The sequence below is a fragment of the Octopus bimaculoides genome, chromosome 3 (genome assembly GCF_046866305.1).
Source record: "Octopus bimaculoides isolate indiv1 chromosome 3, ASM4686630v1, whole genome shotgun sequence".
Taxonomy (NCBI): Eukaryota; Metazoa; Mollusca; class Cephalopoda; order Octopoda; family Octopodidae; genus Octopus; species Octopus bimaculoides.
The window spans coordinates 77,793,361-77,812,260 of record NC_142930.1 but is presented as its reverse complement, the minus strand read 5'-3'; the positions used below and the strand labels follow the sequence as shown (position 1 = coordinate 77,812,260).

General features: G+C 35.0%; 1 protein-coding gene across 1 annotated transcript in view; it reads right to left on the bottom strand.

Moving 5' to 3' along the window:
* Nucleotides 1-1,534: 1,534 nt before the first annotated feature.
* Nucleotides 1,535-18,900, bottom strand: part of LOC106880744 (disheveled-associated activator of morphogenesis 1) — a 129,049-nt gene continuing 111,683 nt past the window's right edge. The window contains exons 18-20 of the mRNA XM_089348382.1: nt 18,243-18,507; nt 2,552-2,661; nt 1,535-2,180 (exon numbers count right to left, since the gene is read on the bottom strand). Of these exons, the coding sequence (XP_089204508.1) occupies nt 2,088-2,180; nt 2,552-2,661; nt 18,243-18,507 (468 nt within the window). The 3' untranslated portion in view covers nt 1,535-2,087. The remainder of the gene's footprint in view (nt 2,181-2,551; nt 2,662-18,242; nt 18,508-18,900) is intronic.

Genomic DNA, 18,900 nt, shown 5'->3' with positions numbered 1-18,900 from the left:
TTTCCCTGTCTTCATACTCTTAATTGCTTTATCTACCCTGGTACTGTCAACTCGGATAGCTGGTCCCTCTGTTGGGTCTCTTTCTCCCATTCATTCTCTTTATTAAGCAATCTATCGTAGTGGCATCTCCAGACCTCTTTCTTTGCAGCCTCATTTAGTGCAAGCGTACCATCATCCATGCGAACACATTTCTCTCCTACAACATCACTATTCTCTCTCCTACACTGTCTTGCAACACGAAATACCTCGAGTCTTTGGTCCTCACGGCGCAGAACATTGGCAAATCTTTCCTTATCTGCTTCCCCTCTGGCTAAATAAACCTGTCGCCTAGCTTCCCTTCTGGCAGATTGGTACAATTCCCTGCTACCACCGTTCTTCCAGTCCTTCCAAGCCTGTTTCTTTTGTCTAATAGCCCCGTCTACATCCTTGTTCCACCATGTATGATATATATATATATATATATATATGTATGATATATATATATATATATATATATATATATATATATATATATATATATATATATATATATATATATATATGTATGATATATATATATATATATATATATATGTATGATATATATATATATATATATATATATATATATATATATATATATATATGTATGATATATATATATATATATATATATATATATATAGATATATATATATATATATATGTATGATATATATATATATATATATATATATATATATATATATGTATGATATATATATATATATATATATATATGTATGATATATATATATATATATATATATATGTATGATATATATATATATATTTATATATGTATGATATATATATATATATATATATATATATGTATGATATATATATATATATACATATATATATATATGTATGATATATATATATATATATTTATATATATATATATATATATATATATATATGTATGATATATATATATATATATATATATATGTATGATATATATATATATATATATATATGTATGATAAATATATATATATATATATGTATGATAAATATATATATATATATATATATATATATATATATGATAAATATATATATATATATATGATAAATATATATACATATATATATATGATAAATATATATATATATATATATATATATGATAAATATATATATATATATATATATATGATAAATATATATATATATATATATATATATATATATATGATAAATATATATATATATATATATGATAAATATATATACATATATATATATGATAAATATATATATATATATATATATGATAAATATATATATATATATATATATATATGATAAATATATATATATATATATATATGATAAATATATATATATATATATATATATATATATATATATATATATATATATATATATATAAAGCTCTGATAAAAAAATGTATCTCCTTGGTCTGTAATTTTAGGGAATTTCTGTTGGAATTTTATGACCAACTTCTTCAGTAAACTTCTTGGGTATTTTTCGAAAATTCATATTTTTTTTTTTTTATTGCTCTTGTTTTGATAAGACCAACTTGAAGCAATTTGATCCAGATTGATTTTTAAGCAGTATTTTCTAAATCTAAGAAAAGTAGGTAGGTACGCATTGCCAACCAACATCCCCTTTTTGCTAATCAATAACCATCCTTTTTTTTCTACAATAGCCCACTAGATCTTCAAACCTCTCTAGGGGATGGTACTGCCCACTTTGGGAACAACTGCTATAGACTAAAGAATATACATTAATATAAATGTCATTAAACAAAAGTGGTGATGTGTTAGTTCATGGGGATTTTCATATCACTAAGATTAATGCTAACAGACATAGCCAAGGTTAATTTAAACTTTTAGTGGCTCCGCCAGTGGAAGAAGTAATTCTCAGACTAGAGATCTGGCACAAATACCTGCAATGAAATAACAGAATGAACTCAACTAAAGACAGAAAGAACAGGTGGTGGTGTTAAATGGACTACATTTGGGTTTAAGCTGTCTTTCATTCAGATGAAACTAATTTAAATATTGATGTGTAAAACATACTCGGCATTTAAATCAGTGAAATAATGAAAATCTGAAAAACTTTATAAATAACAGTCTTACCTTTGCTTCATCGATATTGGTCCAAATGGAGCCATTCAATTTGGTCTACAACAGCCACATTAAATAGAAAATAAAAATCAATGGTAACTTATAATAAAAAAAATAACTTTTTAATAAAAATAAAATGTAATAAATACTGATATCTCCCCCTAAGCACAAAGCCAAATTTTGTGCAGGAGAGCATACAGTTGACTGAAATTCAAAATATTCTCAAAGATAATTGGAACTTCATGCCAGCATGGAAGGCAGATGTTAAATGAATACATAATGAATGGAAGAATGGTAAAAATAGTTTCAACAGATTTCTTAGATGGTGTTAATTTTACCTTTTGTCAGTCCTGTGTCAAAACACTTCCAACGATATGTTGGATTCAGTCAACTTTTAGTACATAAAGAAACAAACATAATTTACTTACATCAGGTAGTTTAGACCAGTTGAAAGACTTCAATGGCTGAGAAGAAGCTGGAGTATTTTTTTTCCGAGTGGTGGTTGTAGAGCTTTCAACTGAAGGATTTCTCTTTGAGGCTGAAATGTAAGAACATTGTAACGAAATATTCTGTTAGTAGCTCACAATTTAAGTAGTTCTTGTATTGTTTTGTATGTATATTTTATTCAAACATAGATCAACCATTTTCAAGGAAATATCTCCAGCACACCAAAGAAAACCTAATTTTTATGCTTTTTATAATGAAAGAAATCTTATTTTTATATTTTTGACAAAATTAATTTATTTATTTGCTGAACTTGGATAAAAGATTTTCACTAGAACATTATATACATAAATAAATACTCAATATACACATATCCCCAAAATGTTGATGAACGTGGAATAAAAACAACCATGTTAAGCAGGCATATCAAACATGCGGCCCATTGCAAGCACACCTGTGGCCTGCACAGATGGCTGCGCCTTCCCACCGAGCGCATTGACATCATTGGATCTGGGTCTGATTACAGGCAGGAAGAAAGTTATACAATTACTTGGAGACCAAGAGCTGCAGAATTTCCCCATCAGAGAGTCAGCAATTGCCTAATCTACAGCTCCAGATGTGTCATACATCAAACGTTACAGATGTTTGCACATCGTGGAACGTACTTCTCAATGTTCATACAAGTTGATTTTCCTTTCTTCTCTTCGTCATTCATTAAATTCTCATCTGGTGGACAGAGTTAAGAGAGCGTATTCAAGCCCTGCATTGCCTGTGTCCTGTGATTCCTGCTGCAGTATGTTGCATTTTCGGTGAGTAGATTTACAAATCTATTTTGTCTTTAAAATAGCTAGTGCTCTTCCAGCTAAGAGAAAAAGGAAACTGAACAAAGGGCGAGTGTTTCAAGAAAAATGGGAATTACAGTATTTTTGCACAATGGTGAATGGAAAGATACATTGCTTAATTTTCAACAACAGCATTGCCATACCAAAAGAGTACAACTTGAAACGAACCATCAATCTTATGGTAAATATGAAGGTCCAATGCATGTTTCAAGACTCACAGAATTGATGGCACAGCAACTGACCTGTTTTACGAAAAATCAGAAAGGGAATGTTGCTTTCCATTACTCAGCTGAATGATTACCATGAATAGGAAATCTTACAGTGAAGGAGATTTCGTAAAGCAATGCCTTGTAAAAACGGCTGAAATTGTGTGTCCAGAGAAAGCACACTTATTCAAAGATATTTCATTAACCAGGAACACTAGCTGAATGGATTGATGAAATGTCAGGTGATTTGAAACAACAGATGAAAGCTGCGTCTTCAAGATTTTAACATTTTTCTATTGCTATTGATGAGACTGTTGACATCACTGGAATAGCACAGCTTGCAGTCTTCATCAGGGCCTGTGACAATTTAATATTTATGAAGAATTGATTGAACTGATCCCAAAGCATGACACTACAACAAGCCAGGATATCTTTGAGTAAGTTGAACAGGTTCTGCATGACTAAGGTTTTGATTTGAGTAAACTTGCATACTTATCAACCAATGGTGCGGCAAATATGGTTGGCAGACATAATGGTGTTGCTACCAAGTTATGAACAAAAATAGACAATTTGCATCCGGCTTCATCATTTGCACATTTTCACTGCATTATTCATCAGCAAAATTTGTGCTTAAAGATTTTAAAAATTGGGTCATGGGATTAGTTTGGTCATAAAGACAGTGAACTATATCAGAGGCTGTACTCCCAACCACTGTCAACTCAGCCAGTTGTTGAAAGAGATGGATAATCAATGTTCCATTCTATACAGAAATCCACTGGTTGTCATGGCACAAAGTATTGAAAAGATTTTATTTGTTGAGACAAGAAATAATTGTTTTTGGAGATGAAAGGTCAAAACACAGATGAAATAAAAGATGAGAGTTGGCTCCAGGATCTGGCTTTTGTCGTGGAGATTACTGCACAATTGACTGATCTCAATTTGAAATGACAAGGTAAAAAACAAACTCATCACTCAGTTGTATGATGACATCAAGTGATTCATTACAAAATTAAGCTTATGGAAGTCACAGTTGAAAATTTAGTTAATTTTCATAAGTGCAAAGAGCCGAAAAATAGTGCTAATACTGAATTTGTACTTAGCTTTGCCATATGACAGTTACCTGAAATTGTTCTCAAAGGAATTTCAGGAAAAATTTTGTGATTTCTCATCTTTTGAACATCCATTTGCATTATTCTCAGCACCATTAACCTTTGATGTTGCTAAGGCAGAAGAAAGCCTGCAGATGGAACTATTAGAAATGCAGTCAGATTCTTCACTCAGAGCAAAGTATTTTGAAGTGGAGATAACTGGTTTCTTTTCATTCCTTCTTGAAAACTTTAAAAACTTCAGAAAGTTTACCACAAGGATTACAGCAATGTTTGGTTCTACCTGTGTGTGTGAACATTATTTTCCTTCATGAAATCAACAAAAATTCAGCAAATAAGGCTGACTGATCAACACTTGTCATCTCTCATCAAACTTAGAACTGCACAGACATTTCAGCCAGACATACCAAAAATTGTCAGCAAAAAGTGGTGTCAAGCCTCAGGACAAAACACTAAAAATGCTTGAATAATCCTAAATAAAAGTTCATTTTCAACTATTGTAATGTTTGTACAATGCATTTGTTATTGTTGCATTCATATCTATGTTGCTGTTTAAAATTTCATTTTTTTCTTTTGTTAAACAATTTCATTAATTTGCGTTCTTGAATGTGGCAAAACCATAATATATTTCTAAGTTTATGTAAGAAAAATATTCTGCAATAATTTTTATTAAATGACTTCAGCTAGAATTGAAGCAAGTATGGCCCTCATGACAACACAAATGTGATCCATATGGCCCTTGGGGGACCCTCAGTTGGACCTGCCTGATGTAGAGATAAAACTACTATAAAGATATACCACTAAACTATTTCTTGGCCAGACAGGGAAAATACAAGTGCTTAGTCATTATTTTTGTGTGTGTGGAGAGAGAGAGAGAGATAGAGAGAATGTGTGTGTGCGTGCATGCTCACTCTCAATGTAATTGCACTGTCCAACCAGTTTTGGCAGGAGTTGGTTGGATACTGAAATAAGTTTTCAACAACCTTTGAGAGAAAATGACAACAACCTATATCTGTACAGAAATGTAGTTTCAGGACTCTGGTAATAATAGTTTTAATCAAATTTTCATTTGTAGCTGCAATTAGATGATTATATGTTCTTTATTTCCATTTAGTATGGCACTACACACTGCTTTGTCTTTGGACAGTTCAGCAGCATGTGTATTTTAGAGAAAGGAATGTTGTGAATGGTCTGCTATGGACTGCAACTCTGGGGAATGTGTGTGTGTGTGTGTGTGTGTGTGTGTGTGTGAGAGAGAGAGAGAGAGGGAGAGGGACAGAGAGAGAGAGAGAGAGAGAGGGAGAGAGGGAGAGAGAGAGAGAGAGAGAGAGAGAGAGAGAGAGAGAGAGAGAGAGAGAGAGAACAGTGAACCACCTTTATTTAGTCATTTTAAAGTAAGTAAAGAACACTCTAATCAAAAGGAAAAATTTTAATCCCTATATTCATCATTTAACATTCTGTTATGTGTGTTATTAACATCAACATACGCATTTGAAATTTTTTGCCTTTTAACCAAAACTTTCTTTGAAAAATGGCTGCTAATAATTTTTTTAGTCATAACTTATTCACTGATTTAATTGATGATTAAATAGATAAGGCTGTTGGCTTCAGAGATGATTACCAGAATGATATATTGACTTCTTCAGCACATATGAGTAAATTTGTCTGGTTTTGATTTGTCCAATTTTTCAAATGATTCAGAAACAATATTACTGGCAGGATGTTCAGATGTTTTTAATCATTAAATTCAACCCTTCGGTTCTTAACCCAAAAACAACTTTAGGATTTGATATGTAGCCTGCTGAATATTTTTTGGCCAACTTTTCCCACTGAGTTTCATTAGTTCAATCATCCAACAAATTTTTGATAACAAAAAGAAGCATCAACTTTATTCCTACATGATTTGATGAAATTCATGTATATCTAGGTATGTTGTTTCTGATGGGAGTAAGAAACCCACAATAAATGAAATATTATCCAGGAATAGATATGAGCAACTTAATTTTTTTTCCACATGAACAACTGTACACAAAACCAAACACATACCTGTTCTGCTCATAACATTTAAAATCATGCCAAGGAACTATTTCTTCCCATTGTGAATCCTACAAGCCTCTATGATAAAATACAGAGGTAATATATTTCTTCTAAACCAATTACAGGAAGGATAAAAGCATGAATCCTTACCAACTCTGATCTCTTTTAGATACTTCATTCACTAACAAAACATAGGTGTCATACCTGCCATTCAATCAGCATAATCTTACTGCTAGCATGAAAACATGTAAACTGCAAGTCTCAGGTATTACCAATCCAAGAAAAGTGAGATGAGCACCTAACCAGTTTTACACCAAACCTATCACCATCAAAGAATATGTTGAAAACTTTATTGAGGTAGATGAAAATGATCAACTCTGATCCTATTTTAGAATCAGAAAGTTTAAAAAAGTGGTGCAAATATATGTTTTGGTTTATTTTGGATGTGGTGATGGTAAATGCACAAATTTTGTACCCAGATACCCCAGAAAGGACACACTAAAAGCCCATCTCATACCTGCAGTTTTACATAGCAATAGCTGAAGAATTAATAAATAGTTACCTTCTTTATCATTTCATCATTATTTAACATACACATACTCACGAGCACACACATATACACATGCATGCATACGTATTGAAATCAGACATATACATACATGTATATACCTAGACATATAAACATACACACACACACACACACATATATATATAATATATATATATATATATATATATATATATACACACACACACATATATATATACACACATACACATATATGTCTATATATATATATATATATATATATATATATATATATATATATTAAAATTGGTAAATAGCCCTGCTCAATATGTAGAAAGGGTGTAGGCAGAAATTCTAGTTAGTGTAGCTAATGCAAGTTATGGACACACAAGGGGTGCAGTGGAATAGTAGTAAGGTTAACAGAGAAAATATTTGTATGTGGAAGATGTATGGGAGCCATAAAGACCACAGACACACAAGAAACTGATTTCCTTAAATGTCCTGGTAGCTCCCTGGAAGTAATAGATTTTTACTACCTAGGTGACCTAATGAGCAGTGGAGGAGGACATACTGAGAGTGTAAATGCTAGTTCAGAGAGCTTTTACCCCTGTTGGAAACTACAGGTCTCTCTCTCTCCAAGTAAAGGGAAAATGGTATGATGCATGTGTATGAACTGTGATGCTGCACAATAGAGAGACATGGGCTTTGAATGTGGAGGACATGTGAAGGCTGGAGAGCAATGAAAATTTCTGTAAGCAAACACCTAAATCAATGCCTCGTAAACATAAACCCGAAATACCAAATCTTTCCTCTCTATAAATGCACCAGAAACACTTCAACCCAATTCCGTTTAAATAAGGGAAGCATACACATTAAAAAATATAAACCACAGCTGAATATTCTTTAGAAAGAAGAAAAAACACTAAAGAGGAAAAGGAAAAAAGACTCAATTTTCCCACAAGCAGGAACAACAGACAATTTTAAAAACTTTAGTAACAGTTTTCTACCCGGTTTTCAAAACCACAACTCCAAATCACCATACAAACACCAGTTGCAGACATCACCCATCTCTAGACCAATGAAATTTTACAAACACCAGTTGCTGATGTCATCTAACTCTAGACCAATGAAATTTTACAAACACCAGTTGCTGATGTCATCTAACTCTAGACCAATGAAATTTTACAAACACCAGTTGCTGATGTCATCTAACTCTAGACCAATGAAATTTTACCTCCAATCAAAACTGAACTTCAGCAAATACAACAAAATGACCCTTGATGAGGATCAACCAACCAGGCAGAATGATAAACTTGACCGCCAGAAAAACAAGGTGTCACTAGTACTTTGACAAATCAAAAAAATCAGATCTGCTCACGGAAAAAAATTATGAATACACCAGATTCCAAAATACACTGTTACAAGTGAAAGTTCGTCCACATGACGGAAAGGGAATCGAAGAAATTGTAAACCAAATCCCTTTTTTTTACTATCTTCATTTCTCCCTCTTAACTCAGTATGACTGAAACTTTGATGATATTTATTTCTTGTTGATCACTACTAACACTAATGGACATTGTACATTTAAACAAGTTGATGTACAGTTTTTATATAATTGACTGTTATGAACATTTAAACTTGTCAGCACTGAAACTTTTAAGCATCTGTTTCTAATTCATAATTCTAAATTTTTACCATTGATAAACAAAAAATATTGTCAAAACTAGTTTGTTATATGTCAATAAATTTATTTTAAACAATTACAAGTTTTTCAAATTGAAGTGCATTTTCAACAAATTTGCCTATATTTTTTCCTGTTATATATATATATTCATGCTTTCCATAATTGTGTGCAGGTGTGACAAATATATGCTAGTGTAGTTGCAACAATGTTGTTTATGGGGGGGGGGGGGGTTGAACTAAGGTTTGGAGTAGGGTAAGGGAAGAGGGAAGGAGTATACATACATTGATGTGTGTGTGTATGTATGCATGGGTATGTTTGTTTGCATGCACATACCCCATTTATGGAGGTGAATGTGGAAGGTTGCAGGGGATGCATATGGTTGTGGGGTTAGTCTGCACAGATATTGATAGTTAGGAATCCTGTTCTTGGTAGTGGGGCAGCCAATGTTAAGGTGGTGTGTTCGGGTTGTTGGCAGCCAGTGGTTTGAAGTTCACCAAGAGGGCACACCTCTGATGGCAGCAAGATAGTTTGTATTTCCTGTTAATAGATATTGCAAGTTGGTGGAGAATGTGCAGTCCTTCATGGAGGCTGAGCTAGCAACTGTGGGTGCTGAGTGAGTAGGATGGAGCCCTGTCAATAACAGTCCAATTGATGTTGGGTATTTCATTCTGGAGGTCACAGAGTTTCCAGAGGTAATGAGACAAAGAAGTGGAATTCTTTCTATTCCTGCACCTAAGCGAGTGCATATGCAGTATGTACCTTTCCTTGAAATCAATAGCCATCATGCATGTGTAGTACCTTGTGATGCTATTGGATGTTGTAAGGGTGACTCTGTAGACTACAGCCCTTGAGAGGCAGGATTCTCTTAGAGGGCGGCTTGTAGGTTTTTGAAGTTGGAGTTTGTGCAGGTGCATATTTGCATCTGCTGTAGCATGCAATGTTAGAAGCAATATCATCTAAGCAGGAGGAGATAACCTTAATGTTATATGAGTTGACAAGCTTATAGTACTATAAGATTTTCAACCCACATACTGTGTGGGTTTGAATATGCTTCAAGCATATTTGCACTGGTAACACATCTGTATGTGTACACATTGCTGCTTAACACTGTTACTCTGTAGTTTATGTATGACAAATTGCTGAATAGTATGACCAGTCACTGAATGATGATGGGAATATCATAAGAGAAACCTCTCTCTCATGTCAGTTCACAGTGTCTGCTTTCCTGGTCTCCATTGCTTAAGAGGAGATAACCACTCCAAAATATATACATCCAACAATCTGGTTAGGGAATGCTGTGAACTGACATAGTATGCTTACATCTATCTGTCTACAACAAGAAATATTCTCCATGATAAAATATAGTGAATGGCTTCAAATATGCCTCAGGTATATTTGAACTGGTAACAAGTTTGTATTTCACTGCTTAACATTGTTACCCCATGTGTATATGTATCTATCTATTTATCTACCTACCTACCTATATCATCCTCATCATTTAACGTCCACTTTCCATGCTGGCATGGGTTGGATGATTTGACTGAGAACTGGCAAACCAGATGGCTACACCAGACTCCAATCTGATCTGGCAGAGTTTCTACAGCTGGATGCCCTTCCTAATGCCAACCACTCCAAGAGTGTAGTGGGTGCTTTTTATGTGCCATCGGTATGAGGGCCAGTCTTATGGTACTGGCAACAGCCACACTCAAATGGTGTTTTTTTACGTGCTACCTGGCCAGGAGTCAGTCCAATGTTTTGTTCACATTCCACTGGCACAAGTGCTAGTAAGGTGAAGCTGGAAACGATCGTGCTCAAATGGTGCTTTTTACGTGCCACCGGCACGGAAGTGAGACCGCTGCTCTGGCAGTGATCCCGCTCGGACAGTGTTGTCAGCGCTCCACTGGCGTGGGTGCCAGTCATTGAATTTGGTTCAGTTTCGATCAATCTCACTTGTCCCAACAGGTCTTCGCAAGCTCAGTTTAGTGTCCAATGAAGGAAGGTTGGCATGGGTGCCAGTCAAGGAATTTGGTTCAATTTCAATGCATAGCATTTTAATCCTTGTCAGCGACTCTTAATGCCTACAATTGAATTCAACTACCTCTGTCAATATTATAAGAAAAACTGTTGAAAACCTGTGCTGATTTTCAAAGTGGCAAAACTGTAAACAACAAATTAAATGGGTGGCTTATTAGCAATTTGAACCTAAAGGCAAAATTAACAGACACTTTTACCACTTTCAAAACCAGGACTTACCTCCTTTTGTCAGTCATTAAGTACGGTGTTTTGTGGCTTTTGAATTATTTTAATTCTAGTTTCTAGCAATAGCTCGTGTTGGTCAGTATCCTCTGTCACTTTTGTGACCTGTGTTAATTTTGCCTTTAGGTTCAAATTGCTAATAAGCCACCCATTTAATTTGATGTTTACACTTTTACCGCTTTGAAAATCAGCACAGGTTTTCAATGGTCTTTCTTATAAGATCGACAGAGGTAGCTGAGTTTAACCCTATGCATTAAGAGTCGTTGACGAGGATTAAGATACTATGCATCAAAGTCCAAAATTGTTCGATCCACCTATATCTATAATATAAATTGAAGTTGGCCGACCATTGTATTCTTTCTTGTCTTGAGGTTCACGGACAAACGGCTGGGTGGATTCGCGTGAAAAATGGTACACATGTAGAGACGGGTGCATAGATTGGAATGCACTTTCTATTTTTTTCCTAGCCCCCATACTTACAGAGAAAATCGATTAAAACAACCTGTGTGCATGCATGTATGTGAGTGTGTGTCACTGAAGCCATTCATACATATATACATAATAAACTGAATGATAAATTTCATTTATCTCACTCACTTTCTCTCTCTCTCTCATATACACATACACCATACTCTCTCTGTCGCGCACACCCGATCAAACATACACACTCACATACACACACACACACACACACAGACATACGCACGCACATCAATTCTCCCCTCTCATCACAACTTCAAAAGATCACCTTTCCTTTCACTTGGCCGGCTATTGATCCGTATACCATTTCGCTAGCAACAAGGGAAGTACAGGATGACAGTCAGCCAAAGCTTTCGCTATGCTGTCTCTCTTCTTTCACCTCTTTGTGGGGTTAATAATCTTAATCTATACTTACAGTTTCTCTTTCAAACTACATAATAGGCAGAATTATCAGATTAAGACAGTAGGGTGTTTTGAGGGAGATTTGGCTGCTATTTCTGTCAGGTCTAGCTACCACGTAGAGGTCTGAACTTAATTTTCATTCACATATTTGCATTTAAAAATTTTAACAATCTTTTCCATAAATCAAACTATTGTAAACACATACACATGCGCATGCACGCACACACGCACGCACGCACGCACGCACGCACGCACACACACACACACAAACACACACACATCCATTCCATATATCTTCTTTCAATTTCTACTCTCTGCAAATAAAATTTTTACGGATACAACTGCTTACAAAAATAGGGATTAATGTATAATTTCTTTTTATGTTCATAATTAAATCAATGATTAGACAGAGGGCCAATAGAATAGGTCTCAGAAACAGACTATGTACAAATTCGTTCTTCACAACTCCTGAAGCTGTTTTCTGACAAGGGGTGGGGGAGTCAGGAAATTTTCATACAGCTGGAGGCTCCAATCGAAACACGAGACCCAAAATAATAAGGTTGAGAAACACTGTTATAGATTATGCCTAACTGAAAACGATCACAGCCACATCATCCAAACAGACTGGGTGAAACCAGGTTTAGCTGCTAGTATATATATATATATATATATATATATATATATATATATATATATATATATATATATATATATATATACATGTTTATATATTCGTTCTGCAAATATTCTTGATGTGAAATCGTGTGTTGAAACAGACATTGTTGTATTTGGGGATGGTCATGTTGCCAGTTTAGCCAATAAAAACACACACACTATATATTTTAGAAGAAATCCCTGGTATAGAAGCTAAACCTGGAATTGAGGGGCCTTAATGGTTAACCTGGCAAAGACCAAGGTTAATCAAGTTGGAAAGAAGACAGGACCCTGGTACCTTCAGGAAAATGGCTTTGCTCAATATGCAGAAAAGGAGCAGTTATCAACTCTATATACTGTACTAGATGTAAGCTATGGATACACAAGAGATATAGTGGAATCAGTGACAGGCAATCTGAAAATGTAAGTTTCATATGCAGTAGATATACTGGAGCAGTTTATACAAGCACACTGGAAACTGAGTCTCTTGGAAGTTCAGATAGCTCACTAGAAGTAGTTGATAACTTTTGTTACCTAGATGTAGGACTATAATGAATAGGAAAAGACCAATTAGCTGCTCTGAAAAAAAATAGTACTGAGATTGAAAACTGGTTGAAGAAAGTTCAGGGAGCTACTATCTCTTTTATGATGTGCCATGTGAATGTATGTGAAAACATTAGCACAAAGGTGTTAAGTGAAAAAGAGGAATCAGATGTTGTGTTCAAGAAAGAAGACTGAAATGGTATGATCGTGTGATGTGTATGAATGAGGATAGATGTGTAAAGAAGTGCTGTTCACTTAATGTGGCTGAAGGAAGTGGTAAAAGCTGATCTCAGGACTTTGAGCATAACAGATGAGATGATAAAGAACTGGGATCTCTTGTGGAAAAAGACTTATCCTCCACAGCAACACGGAGTTCTGGAAGTGCTATATTTTGGGTTCTCTACCCATTGCAGTGACTTGCTACCCTCATGCACTATGTATATCTGTTTCTCCTCCCTTTCTCTTGTCTTTCTCCCACCAGCAACTGTATCAGCTGTATTACTCTGGCTAATTGCTGCCCCCACTCTTCTGCATCTCCAGCTCATAACTCTTGTTTCATCCTCCCTTCAACCCTACCCATTTTGACAGTCTTACAAATCATCTACTTCTACTCGGTTTGCGTCTTCTGAGGTAATCTTGACACCTTATTACCATTATTTATGTCTTGAAGTTCCTAATTAATTTTGTCTTCCTCCCATTGTTTTTTTCCATATTAGGTGTGAGTAGTCATGCAGATCACTCTGCAGGAACTTGCTCTGAACCCCACTCTCAGAGACAGTAGACAGTTTCCGCTACTTATGTGACCAAGTTAGTAGTGGGGGTGGTTGTTCCAAAAGCATAGCTGCTAGAATAAGAATAAGCTGGGCAAAGTTCACAGAGCTACTACCTCTGTTAGTAATGAAGGGCCTCTCCTTCAGAGTGAAAGACAGATTGTATGACACCTGTGTACGAACAGCTATGTTACATACAGTAAGACATAGTCTGTGACTACTGAGGATATGCAAAGGCTTGAAAGAAACGAAGCCAGTATGCTCTGATGGATGAGTAATGTCAGTGTGCATATACGACAGAGTGTAAGTGATTTGAGAGAAAAATTGGGTATAAGAGGCATCAAATGTAGTGTGCAAGAGAGAAGACTGCATTGGTATGGTCATGTAATACATTGGAATGAAGACAGTTGCATCAAGAGGTACTAATCTCTAATTGTAGAGAGAGCATGTGGAAGGGGTAGACCCAGGAAGACATGGGATGAAGTGGTGAGAAAGGATATACAGATGTTGGGATTCACAGAGGGGACTCTGTGAGTCCCAATGTCTGTAGATCCTTTCTACAGGGGACCAAGACTCCTTGCAATTTGCTGTGCTTGAAAAGAATGCCAAGCTAAGTAAAAACATGGTTGTTCTTGCATTCAGGCAAAAAAAAAAAACAGAAGAAAACATAACAGGCAAAAGAAAATCACCCCAAAAAAGTTTGATTAACTATAATTATCCTTGCAGCTTGAAGACAAAAACCTCCCTGACATCAGATAATCCAAATTTTGGAGAAATTGAGATATTACAGTGGATCTTGTCTTTAAAACGAAGTGGTGAAGGCAATGAGCATTTCAATCATGTTAGATCTCAGCAGCAAAGCAGATTCACCACTGGTATACAGACTACTTACGTGAGGTGTTTTCCAATCAGTGTCACTATTTTTCCTCTATTGATCACTTCTAAGTCTAGCCAAAAGAGGTAAATATGTTTCACTGATGAGATCTAACAGAACTGAAACATATCCATTGCTTTCACTTGTAGGTTTTAAACATAAGATCTACTCCTAACTGCATTTTCTATATTCCCTAAAAGTTTGAATTTAGTTGCAATTTTGAAAACCTGTTTTAGATTTTAACATTAGATGAAGTTTTGTTTTCTAATTCCACAGATTATCTCAGTTAATTGAAGTTTTTCAACTTACCATATTACATATGAGAGATTCTACCCTATGTGTAGAATAACCTTAAGTATATTCAGCCATAGTGTAATATTCATAATTTGAACTACTAGAAGTTGACTTCAATATTAGTTACAACCTTTTTGAGTTAGTCTGTGGAATTGAGGGAAAGAGTGCAATAAAAGATTAAGATAATAACATACATGCAAACACAACTGAGTTATTGCAATATTAGGAAAATCATTTGGAACATCTCAGCAATGAATCCTCAAACAACTAGAAGCAATATCAGAAATCTCAAGTACTCCAGCTGATGCAGAAATAAGTTAAGAAGAACTAGAAAAGGCAGCTATATCATAAGGCACACAGTATGGCTGTCATAGTAAATGCTGAAAGAAGGTGAGTACATGGTTTACATGTCACACAATATTTAACAGTATAGGAAAACAGTGAAGACACCAAAAGACTGGGCCCATATGCTGGTAACACCATTACATTGAAAAGGTGACTAGTTAAAGCCCAAAATTTACATAGCAGTTTGACTCTTACCAAATGTTCAGGAAAATCTTCCTTGGCAGAATGAAAACTAAAACTGAAATTATATCAATTTAGTTTTTAAGATCTAGTAGAGGTATAACTGATGTAATTTTTTATAATCAAATATGGTGGACAGGCATATAGAAGATAAAAACAACAAAAAGAGGTATGAATTATAAAGTGCTATACAAAAATATCACATATTGTTATAGATCTTCAGCAATGGAATTTGACACATAAGAACTAAAAAGTTTGGATGACAATTTAACACTCACCAACTCTCTTTCCTTCTTGTCTGTAGATATTAGATTCACTGATGACCTAACCCTAACAGCCACTATTTTGGTCATTTTTTAAAATATCCTCGAAACAGTAATATAAAGCAAGCAAAAAATGGAGTTAAAAAATGGCATGAAGAGTAATTCCAATCACATAGCTTGTAGATGATGAAACTTAATGGTTCTAAAGTAGAATAAATTACAGAGTTTGTGTATTCCAACAGTATAGTACTAGTTTGTGTATTCCAACAGTATAGATCAGAAGACATAAAAACAGATTGTATTGGCATCTCCAGCATTTGGATGACTAGAATTCACAATCTGAAACAAGTTGGATATCAGCCAGTGGTTTTATGATGCCTATATTCCCTCCATTACAAGCTTTTGCCTTGGAAATGTGGACCCCAAATTTTGAAGGTACATGCTGTATTTGCAGTTTGTACAAGGGATATGATCACAAGACAGGAATAAATATATTTCCATAATAAAAACTCTTCCTGTGACAGATCCACGACCAAAGTAGTAAAGAAGAGACTGAAATAGTTTGGCCATAAAATATGTAGCACTGGCATTCCACCCAGACTTCCTAAATCCAAAACACAAGGTAGACCACTGATGAGTTGGACCTCCCAAGTACATTAGGTGAGGGACGAGGTGGTGAAACATGATCTTCGAATGTTGACCTTCATGGAGGGAATGACAAGTGACCGAGACATTTCGTGATATGCTGTGCTTGAGAAGACTTGTCAAGCCAAACAAAATCATAGCCATGGTGGTTGTCAGTGTCATGTAATTGTAGTCATGGCCATTGCTGGTGTCATGTAAATGGCACATAAAAAACACTCATTACACTCTTAGAGTGGTTGGCATTAGGAATGGCATCCAGCCATAGGAACCATGCCAAATCAGACTGGAACCTGGTGCAACTCTCTGGCTTACCAGTTCCAGCCAAGCCATCTAACCCATGCTAGCATGGAAAGTGAATGTTAAATGATGATATATATATATATACACACACACACACATATATAGATATATATATATACATATATATATATATTAATTGCTCTTTTTTATATAAATACATATTTTACTACACATACATCACCAATGGTGATGATTTTGAGAGTATACGAGAGGGCACCCAAAAGTAACCGAAAATGTTCTGTGGGACAAGCGCATTGTAGTTCAGGCTTCTGCTGCTAGTAGCCACTTGATGTGACCCTCAGGCATCAGTCTGCTGACTGGCAGTATGACATACAAAGTCGTGCTGCTACATGGTGCGTCTCTGTTTTGCAGTGCTTCTCCCCTGTTTGTTGATTTTTGTGATGGCTGAAATGAAGGAAATTCTGCAAAATTCTGTTTTCTGCTGGGGAAACAGCAGCTGAAACTGTTGTCTTCAAAAAGCTTACAAAGCCGCTGTCATGAGCAAAACACAAGTTTATGAGAGTGGTTTCCATGCTTTAGGAATGGTCACTTGTTGCTTGAAGACCAACCTCATTCAGGAAGACCATTGACCTCCTGAATGAATGAAAACATCATGAAAATTCATGAATTGATCTTGGAGGACTGTCACCAAACAATTGACTAACTTGTTGATATGACTGGTGTGTTGTGGAACTGCTAAGGAATTTTGAGTGAGGAATTGTGAATGAAAAGAGTTACAGCAAAATTTGTGCCTCGCTTGCTCACGGAAGATCAAAAGCAGTCATTACTGAATGTGTGGTGTGAACTGAAAGAACAGTTGGAAGTTGATCTGGACCTATTTTCAAAGGTCATCACTGGTGATGGAAGCTGGTGCTATGGAATTTGCAGATGTGGGAGAGGTGAAGAAAAGAACAATGGAGGCATTAAAAGGCATCACTTCACAAGAATTCCAGCATTGCTTCAAATAGTGGAAAACACGCCTGGACTGGTGCATTGCTTCAAATGGAGAATACTATCAAGGCGATAAAAGTGTAAACATGTAAAACTAAGTGAATAAAATAATATTGCAAAAGTCTGGTTTCTTTTTAGTACCCACCTCATAAATAACAAGTCAAGTTTAAATGCTTTACAATAAACAGTTGTGTACTTCACTATTTGAAATTCAAATCATGCAGGGTTGATATTTATCAGCTCTTAGTGTTGATAACATTAATCAATTATGTTGACCCAGCAATACTAGTTAAAAGATATTATTAAGTACAAACCCATTGGTGGTGGAGGTGGTGGACCTCCCACTGGAGGTGGGGGTGGTGGTGGAGGTGGTGGTAAAGATGCTCCATTTTGAGCGTTTAGATGATTCTTGGAAAGATTTTGAGGCAAAGATAGAGGAATGGTACGATTTGTGATAAGATTGCTGTTTGATTTGAAGCCTAATGAAGCAGATGAAAAGTCCATTTTTGCATCATCAGGTAAGCTTCCTGTTGAGACCATATATTGCAATTTCTTCTTTTCGGCACATTCATTCTCCAACTGATAGCAAAAAATAGAAGAAAGAAATGAAAATGAATTAAAAATATAACATTTTGTTAAGATTTGTGTATTTAATCCACCGCATCCACAAACATTCTATACTGAATAAAAAAAGGTCAGTTAAGAGAATTAAAGATGTCTGAGAAAACAATGTACTGATGTTACTGACATTTTTATTATTGGATTGTCTGAGGAGTGGTGCTCAATTGTTTTTACAGATCTTCCGAGATGAGAAGAGGTTAATATAGTTATTATTTAGTTTGAACTCTACTGGTAGTATTACTAATACTTTACTGTGTGCCTGGAAATCATAAATGTTACTAGCTGGGTAAATATGTATTCTTGTAAGTAGGGTGTGGAGTTACAATGTATAACTGATAATGGTTTCATTAG